Here is a 17,552-nt window from a genome sequence, read left to right on the forward strand (position 1 = left end):
GGGGGGGGGGGGGGGGGGGGAGGTCACAGGTTTTCCAGCTGTGTGGCCACTTCAGAGCAACACAGATCACTTCTTTTGGCTGTTTGTGGTTAATTGTCTGCTCTGGGTATATTTGAGTCACCATCATCAAGGAAGAAAGGGGATAAGTGTTTATGTAGTATCTGCTGTGTGCCAGGCATGGGACCGAGTGCATTAGGGCGGCACAAACTTGGCTTCTTCAGAGAAGGTCAGAATTTGAAGGGGGTGGGATCCCAGCAGCCATCTAGTATAACCCACACACACAAAATATCAGCTTATGCTTGCAGACCTCCAAGGAGGGCGAGCCGTCACCTCCTGAGGCAGCTTGGGAGAGCCCTCTTAGGAGTCTAGCCACATCGGCAAGCCTTTCCTGGGAGGCACAAAGAAAGGCCAAAAGAGGCAGTGCCTGCCCTCAGGGCCCTCTTGGGCTGACGGGGAGAACCAAGGCAAACAGCTCTGTCCAGCTGAGAGGCCTGCAAGGTGAATCGGAGTCATCTCAGGTGCTGTTGATAAGGATTAGGAAAGGGTCCTGGCAGATAGATGGAGGAAGCCAAGAAGGGGCACAGCGTTCCAGGCCCTGACAATAGTCAGGGATGATGCCCAGCGTCAGGAGATGTGGGGCAGCCTGTTAGGAGGGTGTCTGAAGACTGGACCAGGTTAGGGAGGGCTGTTGGGATGATGGGTGTGAGCTCTGGGGGAGAGACCCACCCCTCACCCCTCAGCAGCTCCTGCCACAGGCCAGGCCAGGCAGGGGCCAGGGGAAGCTGAAGGCCTGCACCCACCGGGCTAGGGACAGTGTCAGGGGAGAGGAGGGAGCGCATGTGACTGGTGTGATGAGAGGAGAGTAGGCGGGTCTTGGTAACGGGTATTGGGGTGGGGGGGCAGTGAACCGGAGTGACTGGGAGGATGGGTGAGGAGGGCTTGGTGAAGGCAGTGATTTCCTATAACAATCCCCAATTCATGAGAATTGTGGCCAGCTATCACCTCCATGTATTGGAGATGTCTGGGAAGGAGGGTTGGCAGGCCTTGGTGACAGACTGGGACCTGGGAGGAGCCCAGGAGGGTGGCAGTGGGGGGTTGTCCTTAACAGTAACGAGAACTGAGGAGGAGAAGGGGAGGGGAGAGACAGGGAGTTGTGTTTTGGGATATTGGTTTGGGATGACCCGTAGGCAGCTGGAGAAGTGAGTCTGAAGGTTGAGAGATATAATTTGGGTCAGATAAATAGATCTGGGGACTTTATGCCCAGGGGTTGAGGAGAGCCTCAAGTGAAACAGTGGAGGGAGAGATGAGGACCCAGAACTGACCCTTTGTGGACACCCCCTTCAGCAAGGCTGATGTGGACAGAGCTCCAGTGAAGGAGATAGAGAAAGAGCAGTTGGGCTGGTGGGAGGAGAGCCTGGAGAGAGGTGGTCACGGGGTGTGAAGGGAGAGGAGGGGGAGTGGCTGCAGAGGGTCCAAGGAGAGGCTTGAGAAAAGGCCACTGGCTAAGAGACCACCTGTTGCATGGAGGCTCCTCAGGTGAGTAAAGAGATGAGAAGCCAGGTGGACACCCCCACCCCCTGCCCCCTGGGCTGTAGCTAGAAGGCCCACCTTTTCTGGGATTTCTGGCGTGACTCCAGTTCTCTCCCTTGACAGTATAGATGTGGCCCCTGGTGGATAGCCAGGTCATATAGTACGGTGTGGTGGGCTGGGGTTGAGGACATGGCCTTTACCAGGTGCCACCTGGGCCTAGGGGACCATCTGTCCTTGTGGAATTTCCCATGCCCAGAAGAAGAGAAAAAGGTGTAGAGAGCACAGGGTGTGGTCACGGCCTCCTCCCATGAGCCCTGGGACCCTCTAGTTTGAGGAGGGGCTGACTTGTGCGTGGTGGCCACCTGGTGTCTTGTACAGGGAGGTGGGGAAGATTCAGAAGGAGATGGTGGCCATCCAGACGGCCCTGGAGCAGCAGCGTCTGGAGAGGCACAACATCCTGCTGGCCTGCAAGGTCCAGGACATCGAAGTCATCCTTCTGTCGGGCTCCCTGGACGAGATCATCCACATGGCGGTACGGTGCTAGGCTGGCAACTCCAGTCCCTGCTCCCCTCCCCAGAGGCCGGCCCTGAGCAGCCAGGGTCCCCGCGGTGTGAGCCCCTGCCATCGACTTCTCCCGAGACTTGGCTCCTGGGTGTCCCAGAGCCTCTGTCAGAGAGGCAGCTCGAGCCTGGGCTCCCAAAGGCCTGGGTTCAAATCCACCCTCACACACAACTCACTCTTCCTCCGCTCGCCTCAGTTTTCTCATCTGTAAAGTGGGAATCATGACAGAAGCACTGACCTCCCAGGGCTGTTGTAAAGCGCTTTGCAAACCTTCAGTGAACACCGTTAAGTGCCCGCTTACACTTAGGGTTGTAAGAAAACCTCAGATGTTTGGTTCATGGCTGTGAGAGGGGACACCCTTGTCCTCTGGGGCTCACAGCAAGTCCAGCACCATGTGCCATAGCATTGGATCCACATCTCGACATTCGAGGTCCTGGGCCTCCTGGGGCACCCCTTCCTCCACATAGGCTTTTAGCAAGTTCAGACCATGAAAGACCTAGGACCGGCACCATCATAAGCAGCTCTGGAGGCCTGCTTTACAGGGTGGGGGGTCCCGGCCTGGGGGCTGCCCCATAGTGGAGGGAGGGCTGCCTTTGGGCAGGGAAGTGTCGCCCAGCCCAAGTGAGACACACGAGCCGTGGTCCCTGTTCCCCCGTCTGCCCCGGGGGGCTTCTCTGTGCAGAGGGCTTGGCCATAGAGAGGGGAAGACTTAAAGGTCTAGCGTCAGGGCTGTGATTGGTGCTTCTCACTACGGTGGTAGCAGAGTTCTGAGCCTCTTGTTCATAGTGTCAGGAGCAGAGTCCCAGGGGCCATTTTATTTCGTGGGAATAGAAAGGAAAACTTGGCACCACTGTTGAAAAGTGACGTAAACTGTTTGAGGTAGTGAGATCACCATCCTGGAAGGCATTTGGGAATGGGCCGAGTGTCCCTCTCTCTGGCATCCCTTCGAATTCCCCTCTTTGGGCCAGGGCACATATTTGGGGGCTCGCGGTGTCCATAAAACTGACTCCCCTCAGCCCCTTACACGGAAGCCAGGCCAGTCCTGGCAGTGCAGACCCGAGGTCCCTGCAGATGCCTGCTTCTGTTTTTCAGGTGGGCACAGAAGTCGAGAGCACACAGAGCACCATTGCCATCTATGAGCAGGAAGAAGCCTTACAGATAGACTACAGCAGTCTCCGTGAGGACCTGAAGGTGACCCAAGGGCCCTCATCACTCTGGCTGTCAGCATGGGAGGGGAGGCTGGGTGGGGCTCGAACCCTAGAACCCTGCATTCTCTGCTGGCTCCACAGGATCTGCGGTCTGATAAGGAGATAAAGGCTCAGCTGGGCCTTCTCCAGCAGCAGCTGGCGACGCAAGAAGATGTTTTACTGAAGACCACTGCGCCTAATCTGCGAGCCTTGCAGAACCTGCAGACCATCCGGGACAAATTCCAAGAGTCCATAGATGGTGAGACGGGGTCCTCTGGCCTCTGTTTCTGGGTTAGCCACCTTAGAGCGGTCACTGGGACGAGCCCCACCCCGCCCCAACAGCCAAGACTAGCTGGGGTGTGGGTGGGACGTATGGGCAAGCAGCCAGCCTCCCGCAGGCCTGAGGGAGGCCACCGAGTCAGGGGCTCCCGGGCACTCTCTTTTAGCTTTTGAGGCCAGCAGGAAGGAGGCCAGAGTCTGTCGGCAGGAGTTTGAGCAGGTAAAGAAGAGGAGATGTGACCTTTTCAGCCAGTGCTTCGAGCATGTCTCAGTGTCCATCGATCAGATCTACAAGAAACTCTGCAGAAACAACAGTGCCCAGGTACGTGTGTGCCTGGCCTTCTGTCCTCGCCCTGCTCATGCACAGGGCCAGCAGACGCTGGCAGGGTGGAGGGGGAGAGCCTCGAGCCCGCTAACTGTCCCTGCTAGTCATGGCTCCCTGCTGACTGTTGGGCATCAAACTCTGTCCACTCCTGCCCCCGAGGACCCTCCTGCCTCAGTCTCTCAGATGAGGGCATCTTTCCAGTTCTGAGTCAGTGCCTTCCAAGGTTTCTTCCTTGCAGGATTTTGTGAATTCACATAAATTTGTCCCATACTTGTCTTGTTTGCGTCTGGTTGGTACCAAGTGCTTTGCCACAGTCATGTCTCTGTGAGACCCGGTGTGAGCCCCTCAAGGGTGGGGCTGGTTCTAAATGCCCAGCGCTTGCACAGGGCGCGATACACAGCAGGCACTTAATTTGTGCTTCCTGGCACTTCCCCCCGGGCTCTCTCTGATCCCCAGTCACAGGTGCCATCTAGTCCCAGACCACGAACCACTTATGGCTCCAGCCTCCCATGGGTTTTACCTCTTGGCATTTATGGATGCCGCCCACTCTTGGTGGACAGGCCCCTCTCTGTGCCCCTAAGAGATCTGCAAAGGGGGTGTCACTTGGGAAGTCCCGAGGAGCCCCGATGTGCCGTGCTGCCCACCCAGGCCTGGGCCCTGGTGGAAGCTCTTGGCTGGGCTGTGCCTGGCTTTTCAGAGGGGATGGAGAGGGAGAGAAGGGGAGACTGAGGCATACTTCTCCCACCCAATGCTGCAGGCCTTTCTCAGCCCCGAGAACCCAGAGGAGCCATATCTGGAAGGGATCAGCTACAACTGTGTGGCTCCCGGCAAGCGCTTCATGCCCATGGACAACCTGTCAGGCGGGGAGAAGTGTGTGGCAGCACTGGCCCTCCTGTTCGCCGTGCACAGGTGGGTGCAGAGAGCACCACATGGAGGTAGCCCCTTTGGTGACCACGAAATCACTTCTGCCACAGGAGCGTCGTTGAGGCCCAGGGATGCCGGGTGCTTGCGTTGGCAGCACTTGGCAGACCTAGCGTTCATTACGTGTTTCACAGATGGGTTTGCCCCTCATGGTGAGGGCTCACTGTGTGTCAGAAGACCCCTCCCCCCCAGGGGCTATGGCTGCACTGGGTGCTGAGGGCCCACTCACACCACCCACTGCCTTTTTCAGCTTCCGCCCAGCACCATTCTTTGTCCTCGATGAGGTGGATGCGGCCCTGGACAACACAAACATTGGCAAGGTGAGCCCTGGGAGGGCCCTGCTGGGCCTGCTTAGAGAAGAAGGACGGTGAAGTGGGTCACTTGATCAAACGGGGCACTGTTGGGGCTATGGCCCCTTGGCTGGAGCAGAGCCCACCCACGGCTTGGTTAAGCCCACCCGTGCCCATGGTGGCAGGGGTCTCAGAGTAGAACCTCTGCCCCAGCCCACTCACACACCCAGAGGGAAGGGACCGCTACTGGGCAACGTGGTCCATTGCACTTGCAGACACCTTTGTGGTTCAGCTCCCACCTCTGGGGTCTTCATGTCACCTAAGGAGGGCTGGAGCCCCCGGTGCCCCACCAAGCTGTGGTGACTTCAGCCCCACCTGGGCTGACCTTGAGCCTGACCTTCCTTATCTGTCAAGTAGGGGCCATGCTAGCTGGAAGCTGGGGAGGGCAGGCATAGGCCCAAGGCCCGGACGTAGGGGTGCAGCCCATCACTGGGAAGAAATCAGACTGATGGGGGGCTGACCCTGGGACCCGCTGTGGAAGCAGAGTTTGTGGGGGAGGCAGGAGAGGGAGCAGGCCGGACCTAAACAGGAGTGTCTCCAGGCCTTCCCTCCCTCCTGGGGCCAGGGTCTGGGCTAAAACCTGTGGCCGCTTTGGGGGACAGGTGTCCAGCTACGTGAGGGAGCAGACCCGCGAGCAGGTCCAGATGATTGTCATTTCTCTCAAGGAGGAGTTCTACTCCAAAGCCGACGCGCTTGTGGGCATCTACCCAGAGGTAATGTCCACAGAGGCCCCTCCTCGTCTCTCCCCTCGCCGAGGCACTAACACCAGGCCGTTGTGCTGGGGCGCCTCTGGAGGCGGTGGCCCCGTGTGTCCCCCCATCCCGTCAGTGTGGGTGCGTGGCCTGGACGCTGGCTCAGCGACACCTCTTTCTGTCTTCCCCATTAAGTCCATTAATGTTGCCCAGGGAGCACGTAGAGCTGCCCTTGCCAACCTCCAGTGGCTGGGCTGGCCTGGGGGTGACCCTGCTCTGACCTCCCCCTTTGTGAAAGGATGTCATCTCCGCTTTCTTCCAGCAAGGGGACTGCATGTTCAGCCAAGTCCTGACCCTCGACCTGTCTTTGTACCCGGACGGTGACAGCCGGGAGCATCGCAGCAGGCGCCGAGAAAGCCGCTCGAGGCGCACCTAGAGCCCCCTGGGGTGGGGTAAGGGCGGGGGCCGGTGCCCTGAGCCCCGAGCCAATGGCAAGCAAGACTCCACCATTAGAGTTAGAAGCACGTGGCCCCCGCAGCCCCCTCACTGAGGCCACAGAGGACCCCCCATGGGGGGGGGGGCTGGGTGCCCAAGCCCTCCATTTTGGTTGGATATGTTCAGAGAAAATAAACTTTGCTCTTCCATAGCTTGTCCTGTCACTCGTTTTCTGTGACAGTAAATGAGGGCTGCTGGCCACAGGGGATGGGCACGGGGGGAAGGATGGGCGGCTGGGAGCCAGCCAATGCCCAGAAAGCCGTCTACACCGCACTGCCTGCACTTGCCTTCTCTCCCCCGGGACCAGGATTCCCCTGTGACTCCTGGGGGGGGGGGGACAGCATTTGGGACTCAGGGAGACCCAGGTTCTGATCTGCTCCAGATCCCAGCTTAGTGACCCATGTGTGAAATGGGGCTGCTGACAGCCCCCTCCCGAGGGCTGGGCTCACCTTAAAAGCCTATATAAATGCTGCCATTATTGAGGACAGCAGGGAAGGTCAGCGCTGTACGCCATCACTGAGTGACCAGCTCCCTGCGCCATCCACCCTCTCCCCAGGCTGGCAGACCCCCCCCACTTACCCGCAAACAAACACCAGCGGCGGGGGCTGGGTCCTTCCCTTTCCACCTCGGAGGGGAAGGGTCTCACTGGGGTGGGTCTGTTCTGGATGAGGTGACCAACCAACCTTGCTGAGTCCTGACAGGTCAGAGAGGGTGGGGCCACACCTGTAGCCCATCCAAGCCTTTTCCACTTCCCCTCCCCTGGGTCCGTTTTCGGTCCCTTCTTAGTCGCTGACCCCTTTTATTAATGGCAATACACGTCACTGTGGACAAACAGAGGTGCTGAAAGGACATGGCAGACCACTCTGGTGTCCTGGCCAGGAAAACCCAAAGTGGGGTCATGGAGAGGCGGGCACAGCTGAGAAAGGACAGGTGCTGGCTTTCTTCTCCTTTTAAGGGGGATGTATTCTCCCCAGTCAGAAGTGGACCAGATGCCAGGCCACAGACGTGCTACACCGTCTGATCTCAGGACCCTCGAACTGCCCTGGCCTCTGCAAAGTGGCTCCCAGAGCACTCACCAGCCCTGCTAACAGCGGAGGAGGGCCTGGCCTGCAGCCTGCGTCACGCACCAGGCCCAGCCCCGCCATCTTCACACCAAACCCCTCCGTGCCTTCTGGCCCTCTTCAGTCATTCTCCATCTGGTCCTCCTCCTGACCCCTTTTTTTCCCATTTCCTTCTCCAGCTCATTTGACAGATGAGGAAACTGAGGCAAATAGGGTGAAGTGACTTGCCCAGAGTCACACAGCTAAGTGTCTGAGACCACATTTGAACTCGGGTCTTAATTGCAGGCAGGCCTAATGCTCTACCACCTTAGAGCCAGAAAACCTGGCACCCTCACAGCCCTCCAGTGACAGCCTGCTTGGAGCCAACCCCACCAGAGCAGGGTGGAGCCTTGGCAGCACTTCCCTGATTGTAAATGAGGCTGCTTATACCCTCAAACCAGCTAAGGCCACATTGTCAGCCCCACGCTACCGTCTGGAATCCAAAGGGGGGGAGGGTGGGGAAGGGGACGGCTCCTCCTTTCCTCTCCTTGGGGTCTGCAGGCCACCCTCAACAGGATGGGCCCCGGCATGTGAGAAAGCATTCAGTACTCAGCTCCAAGCTCACTCAGGCTTTATTTCACTGACCAGAGACCCGCCTCCCATTTCCTGGCACCCCTCGGGGCTCCTTCTCTCCCAGGAGAGGAAGTGCTGGGGGCAGGGGTGGGCAGAGGCTGCTGTGGATGGCCCTAACCCACACACCAGGCCAGGTGCCCTCCACCAAGGGCAGGGCACTTCCCGATGCCAGTCGAGTCCTGCCTAGTTAGGAGTGGCGCAGGCCCTTGGCAAAGGTCTGCCTATGCCACTTGACCTGGGCCCACAGGTCCCTCTTCCGGCCAATGCTCTCACCATCTGAGCCTTGGGGTAAAGAAGTGTGACGTCCTGAGGGTACCCTGGGGGCTTCTCTGGGGGACAGAGGGAAGGCCCCTTCTCCCTGCCTCAGTGCGGCCCCAAGCCCTTCTCTTTCTAGTTCACAGCCACCCCAAGGCTGGGGCCTCTAGTTTCCTTGTTCCTTGGCACACTAGGGTGGTGGCGGGGTCACAAGGCAGTTCTTCCATTTTCCCCCACCCCCCTCCATAAAGGGTCTTCACAACAGGGAGGCCAGTATTGGACTTTATCCCTGAGGTAGCTGTGTGCCCAAAGGCCCCACCCCGCCCCACCCTGGGCCACACCCCTCCAGCTTCTCTGGGGGCTTTCCTCAGTGGGGGTCCCGGGGCCGGTACTGGTTGCTGAGAGGCTGGTTTTCCAGGCGCATTATCGGGGTTCTCTGGGATCTCAAGACCCTCCAGAGTCGTCTGTCAAAGACACAGCAAACACTGCACTCAGGGGCCAGGCAGGCCGCAAGAGAGGGTGCACGAGCCCCCCCACCTTGCCCCACCTCCCCCAAGCCTCCCCAAGGACACGGACCTGGATCCAATGGTCGGATTCTCTTGGGGGCGTGGAGGCCGTCCTCTCCCAGCTTCCTCTTGGCGCAGTCCTGGCAGGCGCTGCCTAGGGCACAGACAGATCCCATCCCATGAGAAGATCTCCTGGGATCCCAGACCCTTCCAATACTGCCTCAGGTGGCTTCTGAAGGGAGGACCCCCAAGTCCGGGGCTCAGGCCCTTCATGGGGTGACGATCAAAGGGGTTTAGCCTGTCCCCAAGTATTTCCCCCCACCCAGGGCCAGAGTCATGGTCTTTACCTAACAGTGTCGTACTGTCCACTCGGTCAGCATCTACAAGTGACAAAAAACATCCCATGAGCCACAGGGGGCCTGGGTCCCCAGCCCACAGCACCTCCCTAGCAAACCTGAGGCAATAGATCAGCTAGCATTGATTGAGCACCTGCTGTTCTCGGGCGGATGTCTACACTTAGATTGTCTGCCTCGGTCCTTGGGTGCCCCTCTGGCAGGTCTGATTTGGTTTGTTTTGTTTCATGTGAGGGCAGGGGAGGGAGTGGAGTGCCCACTTTCCCTTCATCTTGGGGCTCAGCTGTCGTAAGTCCTGTACCCCGCTGCCCCCCAGCCCTTCCAATCATCCTTCAGAGGGAGAACTGGCAGGACAAGCCTAAGCTAAAGATATATCAGTGCAGCGCCAGGGACGCTGAGGCCACCAGACCCCACCCTCCTCTGACCACTCCGCAAAGGCAGCCCTGACCATCACAATATGCCACGTTGAGCCGTGAGCTGTCCCCCCCCCACCCCGGCCACAGACCCTCCCCACCCTCCTCGCCCCCCAGGTAGGCCGACTCTAGTGGCCCAGCATGTGAGCGCCACAGGGCCCCAGGTGTCGGCAGCTGTGCCCTCCCCCCGTCACAGACTTCTGCGCACCTGGACTCTGCTGCCTGCAGATCTGGGCGGCAAGGTCTCGCACATATTCCGGAAAGCGGTCGAAGCAGTCCCCGTAGGAGACCACTTTGATGCCGTGCAGAAGCATGTCGGCCTGGTGCTTGAAGAAGTGGTCTTCGTCCTCCTTGAGCACCACCATGAAGTGCTCTAGGTCGACCCTGTCCTGCACAGAGTACAGGAAGAGGGCCTGGAAGATCTGGTCCCGCAGCGTCTCACCGCAGCCCACAAACAGAAAGGATTTGGTCCGGTACAGGTTCTGCAAGACTTCCTAGGAGCAACCAAGGAGCCAGAGCTGGGGCCTGGCCTCACCCCCACCAGCCCTCCAGCTAGGGCCCCCAGGCCAGGCCCTTCCTGTGTGACAGTACTCTGCATAGGATGTTGGCTCCCCCATGTGACTGTCAGCTCCTTGACCTCTGCCTCTTTGTGTAGCACACGGAAGGCACTTAATGAACTATCACAGGAAGGAGTGAACAAGGCAGAGGCCAGGCCTCCTCCTGAGGCCTCAGATCCACCTCCTCTGCCAAGGCCCCTTCCAGCCCCAACCAGAGAATTCTGCCTTGCACCATTCCCTATGGAATGATCTCCCTGCTCATCACCCCCCGGGGGAAGGCGACCTCCAGCCGAAGAGGGGATCGGGCTTGTTCTCACCACCGTGTGCCTGGCACACAGTAGGCGCTTCAGAATGTCACCTGTGAAACCACGCAGTCTGGCTTTCCCGCTTTGGGGTCTGGGCACATCGGCCAGAGCCCAGTGGCCATGCTACACTCATTCCTAAAGCTCACCCCAAACAACTACTTAGTAAATGCAGCTCCAGGAACTGCCTGGGCATACTTTGGGCAGGGTTTGCATCTGACCTGTTTTTCTGAATCTTATTTGGAGGAGGAGGAGGAGGAGGAGGAAGAGGAGGAGGAAGAGGAGGGAGCTAAGGAGCAAAGGGCTGTGAGACAATCCCGCCAGAGAAGCCTCCTTCTCGGGATCCAGGGGTGGCTCTCACGTGGCCACAGCGGCCAAACTCAGCAGCATTGCAGGCCCCAGGGCACAAGGCTGGTGAAAGCTAAAGCCATCTAGTCATCTTGGGGGGACTTTTTTTTTAAGCTTAAAAATTTCCAAGTCCTCAAATTTAAATTTAGAAAAAACCCACTGAGCAAAGAAGCAAAAATGACCTTGGTAAAGGCTGAAGTCAGATAAGAAGGGAAGGACAGCCCCAGAAATGTGGAGAAGCACAGAGGAGCCAAGAGTGGGCAGCAGGCTACCTACCAACCCAAAGGCTGATAGCGACCCCTTAGGGGCCCATAAGCGGGTAGAGTGGGGGGCACTTTGCTATGGGGCAGGAATCCTGGGGGCACGAGGGCAGCCGCCTCCCTGGGGGCAGGGCCTGGCCCTGCTGCAGCTGAGTCGGTCCACGAGGGTCTGGGCAACCCAGGCTGCCTCTGAGCTGCCGGCAGCCAATGCTGCCCATGGGCTGCTGTGGGCCAAGAAGGAGCCCAGGCTCCAGGGGCCTCCAGGAGGTGGGGTTCTCAGCACGCTAAGTTAGCCCAGGCTTTGGAGGGTACTGGGAGGTTTTCACCCCTTGTGGGAAATACAAAGCTAGAGGTTCAAGAGCTGGCAGTGCCCTTTCATTTTACAGGTAGGGAAACTGAGGCCCAGATAAGCAAAAGGACTGCCCTGCTGTCACACAAGGAGTCCCCCGGCAGAGCTCTGACTCGCGGACACCCACCCCACCAGACCAATGGCCAGCGCTAATGTGCTAACATACCATGACTTCTGGGTCCTGGGTCACATCTTTATATCCGGAAGGATCCAAAACCATCCCACAGGGATCTGTGTATAAGCCATGTATGTGAAGAACGCCATACTTCATGTGCCCTCTAGCCCACTGGAGAACCTGCCCAAAGGAAGTCCGGGTTGAATTGTTGCCAGGGATCTCACCAGAAGCCAGACTTCATCTTCTGTCCTGACCTTTCTACTGGCAGCTTGCTTAGAGATGCTTTCCTGCCAAATGTCCTTGGGTGCCAGGGTAGCCCAGAGTCACAGGTCTGAGAATCCCACCTCCCCAGACTGCCTCCCAGCACAACTCCTGGGGACGGGGCTTTTGGGCTGTCCCACAGGGCTCTGCCTCCCTTTGGGGACCAACTCATGAAATCAGGGGGAGCACGAGGGATTTGAGTGACCCCAGCAAACCCTTAGCACAAATTTGGCCTTTACCCTGTCACCAGTCACGAGACATGGCCTCCTTCAGAGGCCTCCCCAGGGGAGCCAGCAATGCTGAGCAGCCGCGTGACAAGCAGGCACCCCAAGCCTGCAGAGCAGAGACAGCCCCACAAACATCGAACGAATGGGGTCGGACGGCCGACCCTGAGGCACAAGGCAGCCGTGGCGGCTTCGACAGGCCCATCCCTGACTGTCTCCAGCTCACTCTGTGCAGTTGTGGGCACACCGTCCCTGCCATCAGACCGGAAGCTTCCTGAGGACAAGGTCCCTGTTCTGGCCTTTCTCTACATGGCACAGTGCCCGACTGACTGGGCATGCCCATAGGAATACCCAGCTCCCTGGGAGGAGGCATCACAAAGGACCATCTAGGGCAAATCTAGTCTCCCAGCTGTTTCTCCCCACCTTCTGTCACAGCGTATGCCAGGGACGGGGACCATGCGTGGCCTTCTGAGGACAAGTTTTACAGGACAAACCCTTTTATTGAGGGGCTTTGTTCTGTGAAGTCTGGATGCTGCCTCCCCAGCCTAGTCCATACAGCCAGCAGATTCTTTGTTTTTAAACATTCCCATTAATGACTGAAGACTCTGCATTTCATGGTCTTGTACAGGCAGGTACAAAGCTGGCCAAGGAGGGGGAAACGTTTCAACTGTGGGTGGAAGGGACTGGCTGTTTGCAGCTCCACAGTCTGCTTCACTAGGAGCCTCCAGTAACAGCAGGACCAAGTCAGAACCCTGGCTCCGGGCAAGCTCTGGGAGGTCACGCCAGGCACGCCCCCCGGGGCCTGTGCCCTACCTTCGTCTTGTCCTTCAGGTCTAAGGACTCCATGGGCTTGCTCTGCTGTTGCCCGAAGATCTCCAGCAGGTTGTCGTAGTTGGTGGTGAGGACCATGGTGCCACGCTCCATGAGGCTGAGGATTGACTGCAGCACTGTGGGGTTCTGGATGTGCTGTTCCAAGTTGTCAAAGACTTCCATCAGACAATCCTGGAAGAAGTTGGGCTTCGTGTCCCCTGTGCGCTGTGAAGACAAAACCATGCCACTCTGTGACTGGGGGAACCCCCAGGTACCCTCCCCCCCGGCCAGGGGCCAGCTAAGGGGCACATTTCAGGTGTGGCTCCAAATCCCCAACTCCCTGGCACTCCAGGACCTTTTATCAGCTTTCAGGCTACAGTCACTAGAGAGCCTGTGAAGCCTGCACCAGGCCAGGAGCAGAGCTGGCACTATGGCTTGGGGAGGCGGGGCAGCTCACTGAGTGATTCAGGCTGGGTGAGCCCCGAGGTGACCCGCCCATGGGCCCAGGTGGGCCAGAGCTAGGACTCCAGCTCATGTCTTCAAAGAGCAGCAGTCGATGCCCCCCACAAGAGGGGTTTTGTTTTGGACGTGTTTTCTTCGCTGATGAGAGGCGGCCTCGCACAGTGCCTGGGAGTCAGAGTGCAGGAGACCAGGGCCTGTATCCCTCTGACCCTCTGGATGCCTACATCTCAGACCATGCTGCTGACCTGTATCAGTAGCATGAGTTTTCTTCAGCTGAGAGTTCCCTAAAAACCAGTGAAACCCCTGGTCCCAGGCCAGACCGTAGTCCTGACCCTGATGGGAAAGACAGCTGAGGGAGGGAGCAGGGGACTCTGCACAGGCTCTCTCACCCGAGCCTCAGGCACCAGAGGCCTAAGGGGCCTTCCTGGGCTGGAACCTTACCGGCGACATCTTTCGGATCAGGTCGTGAGCAACCACAAGCAGGTCTCGGTCTTTCGTCACTTTCTTCCGGAATTCCGCCACGTCCCCTGGATGCAGAACCTCCAGCTGCTCGGCTGCTTCCAGGACGGCTTCAATGCAGCTCCTCCAGGAGCAGAGGGCGCGGATGCCAGGGGCCACAGCGGCACTGACGCCCGTCCCTATGACCAGCAACAGGTCATGGGGCTGCTTCCTTATCAGACTTTTCAAAAACTTCCTGGAGGAAAAGGAAGAGGGCAGGATTCTCATCAGAGGCCAGGGGATCACAGCCCCCCTCACACCCTGCTCCTATCTCAGGTTTCGTCAGCCCCACCTCCCTGTCAGCTCTGTGCCAGCCCTGCCATGGCTCTAAGAGGCAGCCAGGGGTCAGGTGAAAGAATAGGTGGCAGCAACCGCTGAGCCTGAAATGCCTGAGGGAAACAGACCAGCAACCAAAGGAGCCAGGGAAACAGCCAACTGCCCCTCCCGGCCCACCTTCCCTTCCTCCCATTCACTCGCTTCACACAAAAGACCTCATCTCCTGGCCTCTCGGAAAGGCCGGCTGGTTCACCGAGGGCATTCGGGGCCTCTCAGCAGTGGCTCGACCCCAAGCTTTCTTCCTTCACCTCATCATTTTCCAAAACCAGCAGTGTCTGGAGGCAGGCACTACACTGACAGGCACAGCCACTTCTTCCCAGGGGAGGGGCTCCCGAGGGCAAAGGACCACGGAGGAGGCCGTGGCCAAGTCTCTCGGCTCTCACCTGGACTTCTGTTCACTTCTATTGGCTGTCTTTTCTGTGGAATCCATCTGGGAATCCTGTAAAAGAAAAAAGCCATCAGGGGCTCAGCTGATCCCAGAGTCCTCACCCAAAGGGGATAAAAGGAACGACAAGGCCTTGTTAAACGCAAGCCCTCAGAGTATGTCACACATGTGCACACACACGCACACACTCCCACATACACACATGCCTGCCATCAAAGGGCTCCCCCACTCCTGGCTCAGGTGGGGATCCTGGCACACTGAATGTGAAAGGGGATTTGCAGCCCTGCCTGAGGGCCCTGGGAGGGAGGAGGGGGAGCCTCCTGTGGCCTTCAGGCATCCCAAGGGCTGTGCTGAGGCTTCCCTCTGCTTGGCCTCAGAGGCACAAGGAACAGCTGCTGCAGGCTCCTGGGCCTGGGACAGCAGTGGGACCTGCCGACCATTCCAAGAGCCCACTGATACCAGGCATTCTGGGAGAGGAGGGAAGAAGGCTGCCTGCCAGCGAATGATGCAGGAAGGGGTTTCTGATTCGATTCTAGACTGGACTAGGGAACCTCTACGGGTTCCACTGAACTCTAAGGTGGTTCTGATCTGTTAAGGCTATTCTCCTCTAAGACCACACAGAGGTAACCCAAAGGTCACCAGCCCCTGGCAACCCCCCCTTCCCTAATTTTCTCATTCCCATTTCCCGGGGTCTTTATGACCAAGGATACAGAAGTTCAGGGCTGTAAATTCAGCTTAATCTGACAAGGCCAGGCACTGCGTGGAGAGGGCTGGAGATGGACAAAAATGAACAGTCCCACCCATCACACAGCATGCATTTTCCCCCCACTTAATAATATTTTTTTTTCCAACTACATGTAAAGGTAGTTTTCGATATTCATTTCTTTATAGCATTTTGAGCTCCAGATTTTTTCCTCTGATAGTCATGCTAAACATATTTCCACATTCGTCATGTGATGAAAGAAGAAGCTGAACAAAAGGGCAAAATCATAAGAAAACAAACAAGAGAAAGTGAAGACGGCCTGCTTCGCTCTGGGCCTCCACTGCACGGTTCTGTCTCCGGCCTGGACAGCGTTTTCCATCGCGTCTTCTAGACGCTGCCTGGCTGGGAAGGGCCCAGCCTCACCGCCGCCATCACAGATACAATGTTGCCGGCTCTCATCAGACACAATGTTGCCGGCTCTCATCCTGGACACAATGTTGCCGGCTCTCATCCTGGATACAATGTTACCGGCTCTCAGACACAATGTTGTGTCCCTCGGCGACAGTCTAGATTTCTCTAGAGCCCCCGGCTCATTTCCTACAGCACGGAGGGGCGCGGTCCTTCCCCAGCTGGGGGGGGGGGGCCCTCCATTTCCGGGCCTCAGCCACCACACAAGAGCTGCTGCCGGTGCTTCTGTACACGCGGGTCCTCTTCCCTTTGACCCCTTTGGGCCTCGGTCTAGCAGTGGGGTTGACACCCTGTTTCTGACAGGGGAAGCTCCTGGGCCGGTTCTCTCTCCGGCCCCTGCGCTTGGTAAAGGTCCCAGGGGCTGCCAGCCTCCCTCCTGGGGGAGCGCAGTCGAGGCTGGAGGGGCTGATCTCCACCCACATCTCTTCACTGCCACTTTCCGGGCCTGCGTTGCTGGAGGTGTGAGGATGCCCTTGGTCCGCACCGCCTCTGAGAGCACAGAGGGCGCCTCCAGAGGAGGGCGAGGTCCTGGGCACGGACCCTGGGGCGGGTCCTGCCCCTTCCTGCCTGGCCGGCATCCAGACGGGGCCGGGGCGGTATACAGCAGGCGCTTAATGAATGTGCGGGCGCCCCGGATCCAACCCCCCACCCCGCGCCCCCTGCGCCCTCCTAAGGCGCGGCCCCTCCCTCTCCAGGCCCCGGGGGGGGGGGGGGGGGCCCCCCCCCCCCCCCCCCTGGGGAAGGGGGCCGCCGGGCGCCGGGGGCCGCCCCAGCACCGGGGGGGGGGGGGGGTGGCGGCCGCGGCTGCTCCCCCTCCTCCTCCTCCTCCTCCTCCAGGGGTCGGCGATCCAGGCCCCGCATCCACCGCCTCCAGCCGGGGGAGGGGGAGGGCCGGGGGCGGGGGCGCTGCGCCGCTCAGTGCCCCGCGCAGGCGCACTCCTCTGCCAGGGGCCCACGGCGCGCGCCCGGGGACCAGCACGCGCAGGCGCGACCCTCTTTCGTGAGAAAGACCGTTAGGCAGGAAGGCGGCTCGGTGGGGGGTGAAAGGGGGGGGGGGGGGCTATCACTGTGACGCGCAGGCGCAGACTCGGAACCGAAGCCGAGAGGGAAGGGAAGCGGGGAGAAGAGAAGCGCGCTCACGCGCACTCTCAACGACCGCCAGAGAAAACGTTAGCCGGCGCAAACATTAGCCGGAGCAGGAACACGCTCATTTATTCGGCACTTCCGCCCACGCGCAGGCGCGGGACGACCCTCCCCACGTCCTCCCCCCCCCCCCCCGCGCAGGCGCGACCGGAATGCCGGTCGGCTCCCGGAAGTTAGGTGGGAAACGACACTCGGGTGCGACAAACACTCGCCGGCTGGTGCTCTCGCCGAGTCTTCCGGCGGGACTCTCGCTCCGCGCCGGAAAGTTCCGGCCCCTCCCAACGCCCCTCCTCCTGGCAGCCTTCTGGACTGACCCAAATTCGCCCCGCCTCCCGGCACACACGCGCGCGATCACAATCACGGACCCCCAGCGGGGCGGGGGGGAATGGAAACCACCCCGCCCTCCAGTGGCTTCCACTCTGTGGGGGGCTCAGGCGGCGCCAAGAACCCCGAGGAAGGTGTCGGCCCTCCCGGCAGGAGGAATGGTCGGGGCAAAGGCCTGGAGGTGGGAGATGGAGGGCTGCACTGGCGGGGGGGGGGGGCACTGAGGACGCCCCCCCCATAAAGCAGGCCGCCCCCACGTGGGCGCTGTCACTCCCCACCTCCTTGTCCCCTCTGGGCTGTCCCGGGGAGCTGTCCAGCAGCTAGAGGGGAAGTAGGGCCGGTGCAGCGCCTGCCAAGGCCACAGGAGGAAGCCAAGGCAGACGGCGGTGACTTGCCCAGGGTCACACACCCGGGGTGTGTCTACACCCTCTGGATTTGCGCTCCGCCTTCCTGCCTCCAGCCATGGT

The 17,552-nt window shown here is 59.4% G+C and overlaps 2 protein-coding genes across 4 annotated transcripts in view; one reads left to right on the forward strand and one right to left on the reverse strand.

The window, feature by feature from the left end:
- The window catches only part of SMC1B (structural maintenance of chromosomes 1B), a 35,232-nt gene extending 28,819 nt beyond the window's left edge, over nucleotides 1-6,413 (forward strand). The window contains exons 17-24 of the mRNA XM_069103638.1: nucleotides 1,909-2,062; nucleotides 3,184-3,282; nucleotides 3,381-3,537; nucleotides 3,725-3,879; nucleotides 4,640-4,791; nucleotides 5,054-5,123; nucleotides 5,756-5,866; nucleotides 6,168-6,413. Of these exons, the coding sequence (XP_068959739.1) occupies nucleotides 1,909-2,062; nucleotides 3,184-3,282; nucleotides 3,381-3,537; nucleotides 3,725-3,879; nucleotides 4,640-4,791; nucleotides 5,054-5,123; nucleotides 5,756-5,866; nucleotides 6,168-6,281 (1,012 nt within the window). The 3' untranslated portion in view covers nucleotides 6,282-6,413. The remainder of the gene's footprint in view (nucleotides 1-1,908; nucleotides 2,063-3,183; nucleotides 3,283-3,380; nucleotides 3,538-3,724; nucleotides 3,880-4,639; nucleotides 4,792-5,053; nucleotides 5,124-5,755; nucleotides 5,867-6,167) is intronic.
- A 1,583-nt stretch (nucleotides 6,414-7,996) lies between these two features.
- Nucleotides 7,997-14,575, reverse strand: FAM118A (family with sequence similarity 118 member A). 3 transcript variants are annotated; one of them, XM_069103639.1, is made up of 8 exons: nucleotides 14,446-14,575; nucleotides 13,670-13,922; nucleotides 12,770-12,991; nucleotides 11,523-11,651; nucleotides 9,749-10,034; nucleotides 9,122-9,154; nucleotides 8,845-8,924; nucleotides 7,997-8,732 (listed from the first exon to the last, which is right to left on the reverse strand). In XM_069103639.1, exons 1-8 carry the CDS (start codon nucleotides 14,490-14,492, stop codon nucleotides 8,409-8,411), a joined length of 1,374 nt encoding a protein of 457 aa, XP_068959740.1. In that variant the 5' UTR covers nucleotides 14,493-14,575; the 3' UTR covers nucleotides 7,997-8,408. The 3 variants fall into 3 exon arrangements, with proteins under 3 accessions (XP_068959740.1, XP_068959741.1, XP_068959742.1); XM_069103640.1 differs by lacking the exon at nucleotides 14,446-14,575 and adding an exon at nucleotides 14,218-14,439; XM_069103641.1 differs by having other exon boundaries at nucleotides 8,576-8,732; nucleotides 8,845-8,928.
- Between the last annotated feature and the right edge of the window lie 2,977 nt (nucleotides 14,576-17,552).

Source organism: Petaurus breviceps, unplaced genomic scaffold, assembly GCF_028583685.1.
Source record: "Petaurus breviceps papuanus isolate PSGF00001 unplaced genomic scaffold, PetGlider_PUasm1.0 610, whole genome shotgun sequence".
Lineage (NCBI taxonomy): Eukaryota > Metazoa > Chordata > Mammalia > Diprotodontia > Petauridae > Petaurus > Petaurus breviceps.

Bases quoted from the DNA above. Each gene is read 5' to 3' on its own strand.
- FAM118A (XM_069103639.1), bottom strand. From the start codon at position 14,492: ATGGATTCCACAGAAAAGACAGCCAATAGAAGTGAACAGAAGTCCAG. The intron at 12,992-13,669 runs GTAAGGTTCCAG...TTGTCTTCACAG, and splicing joins TGATCCGAAAGATGTCGCCG to CGCACAGGGGACACGAAGCC. The intron at 8,925-9,121 runs GTAAAGACCATG...TGCCCTAGGCAG, and splicing joins GGACAGTACGACACTGTTAG to CGCCTGCCAGGACTGCGCCA.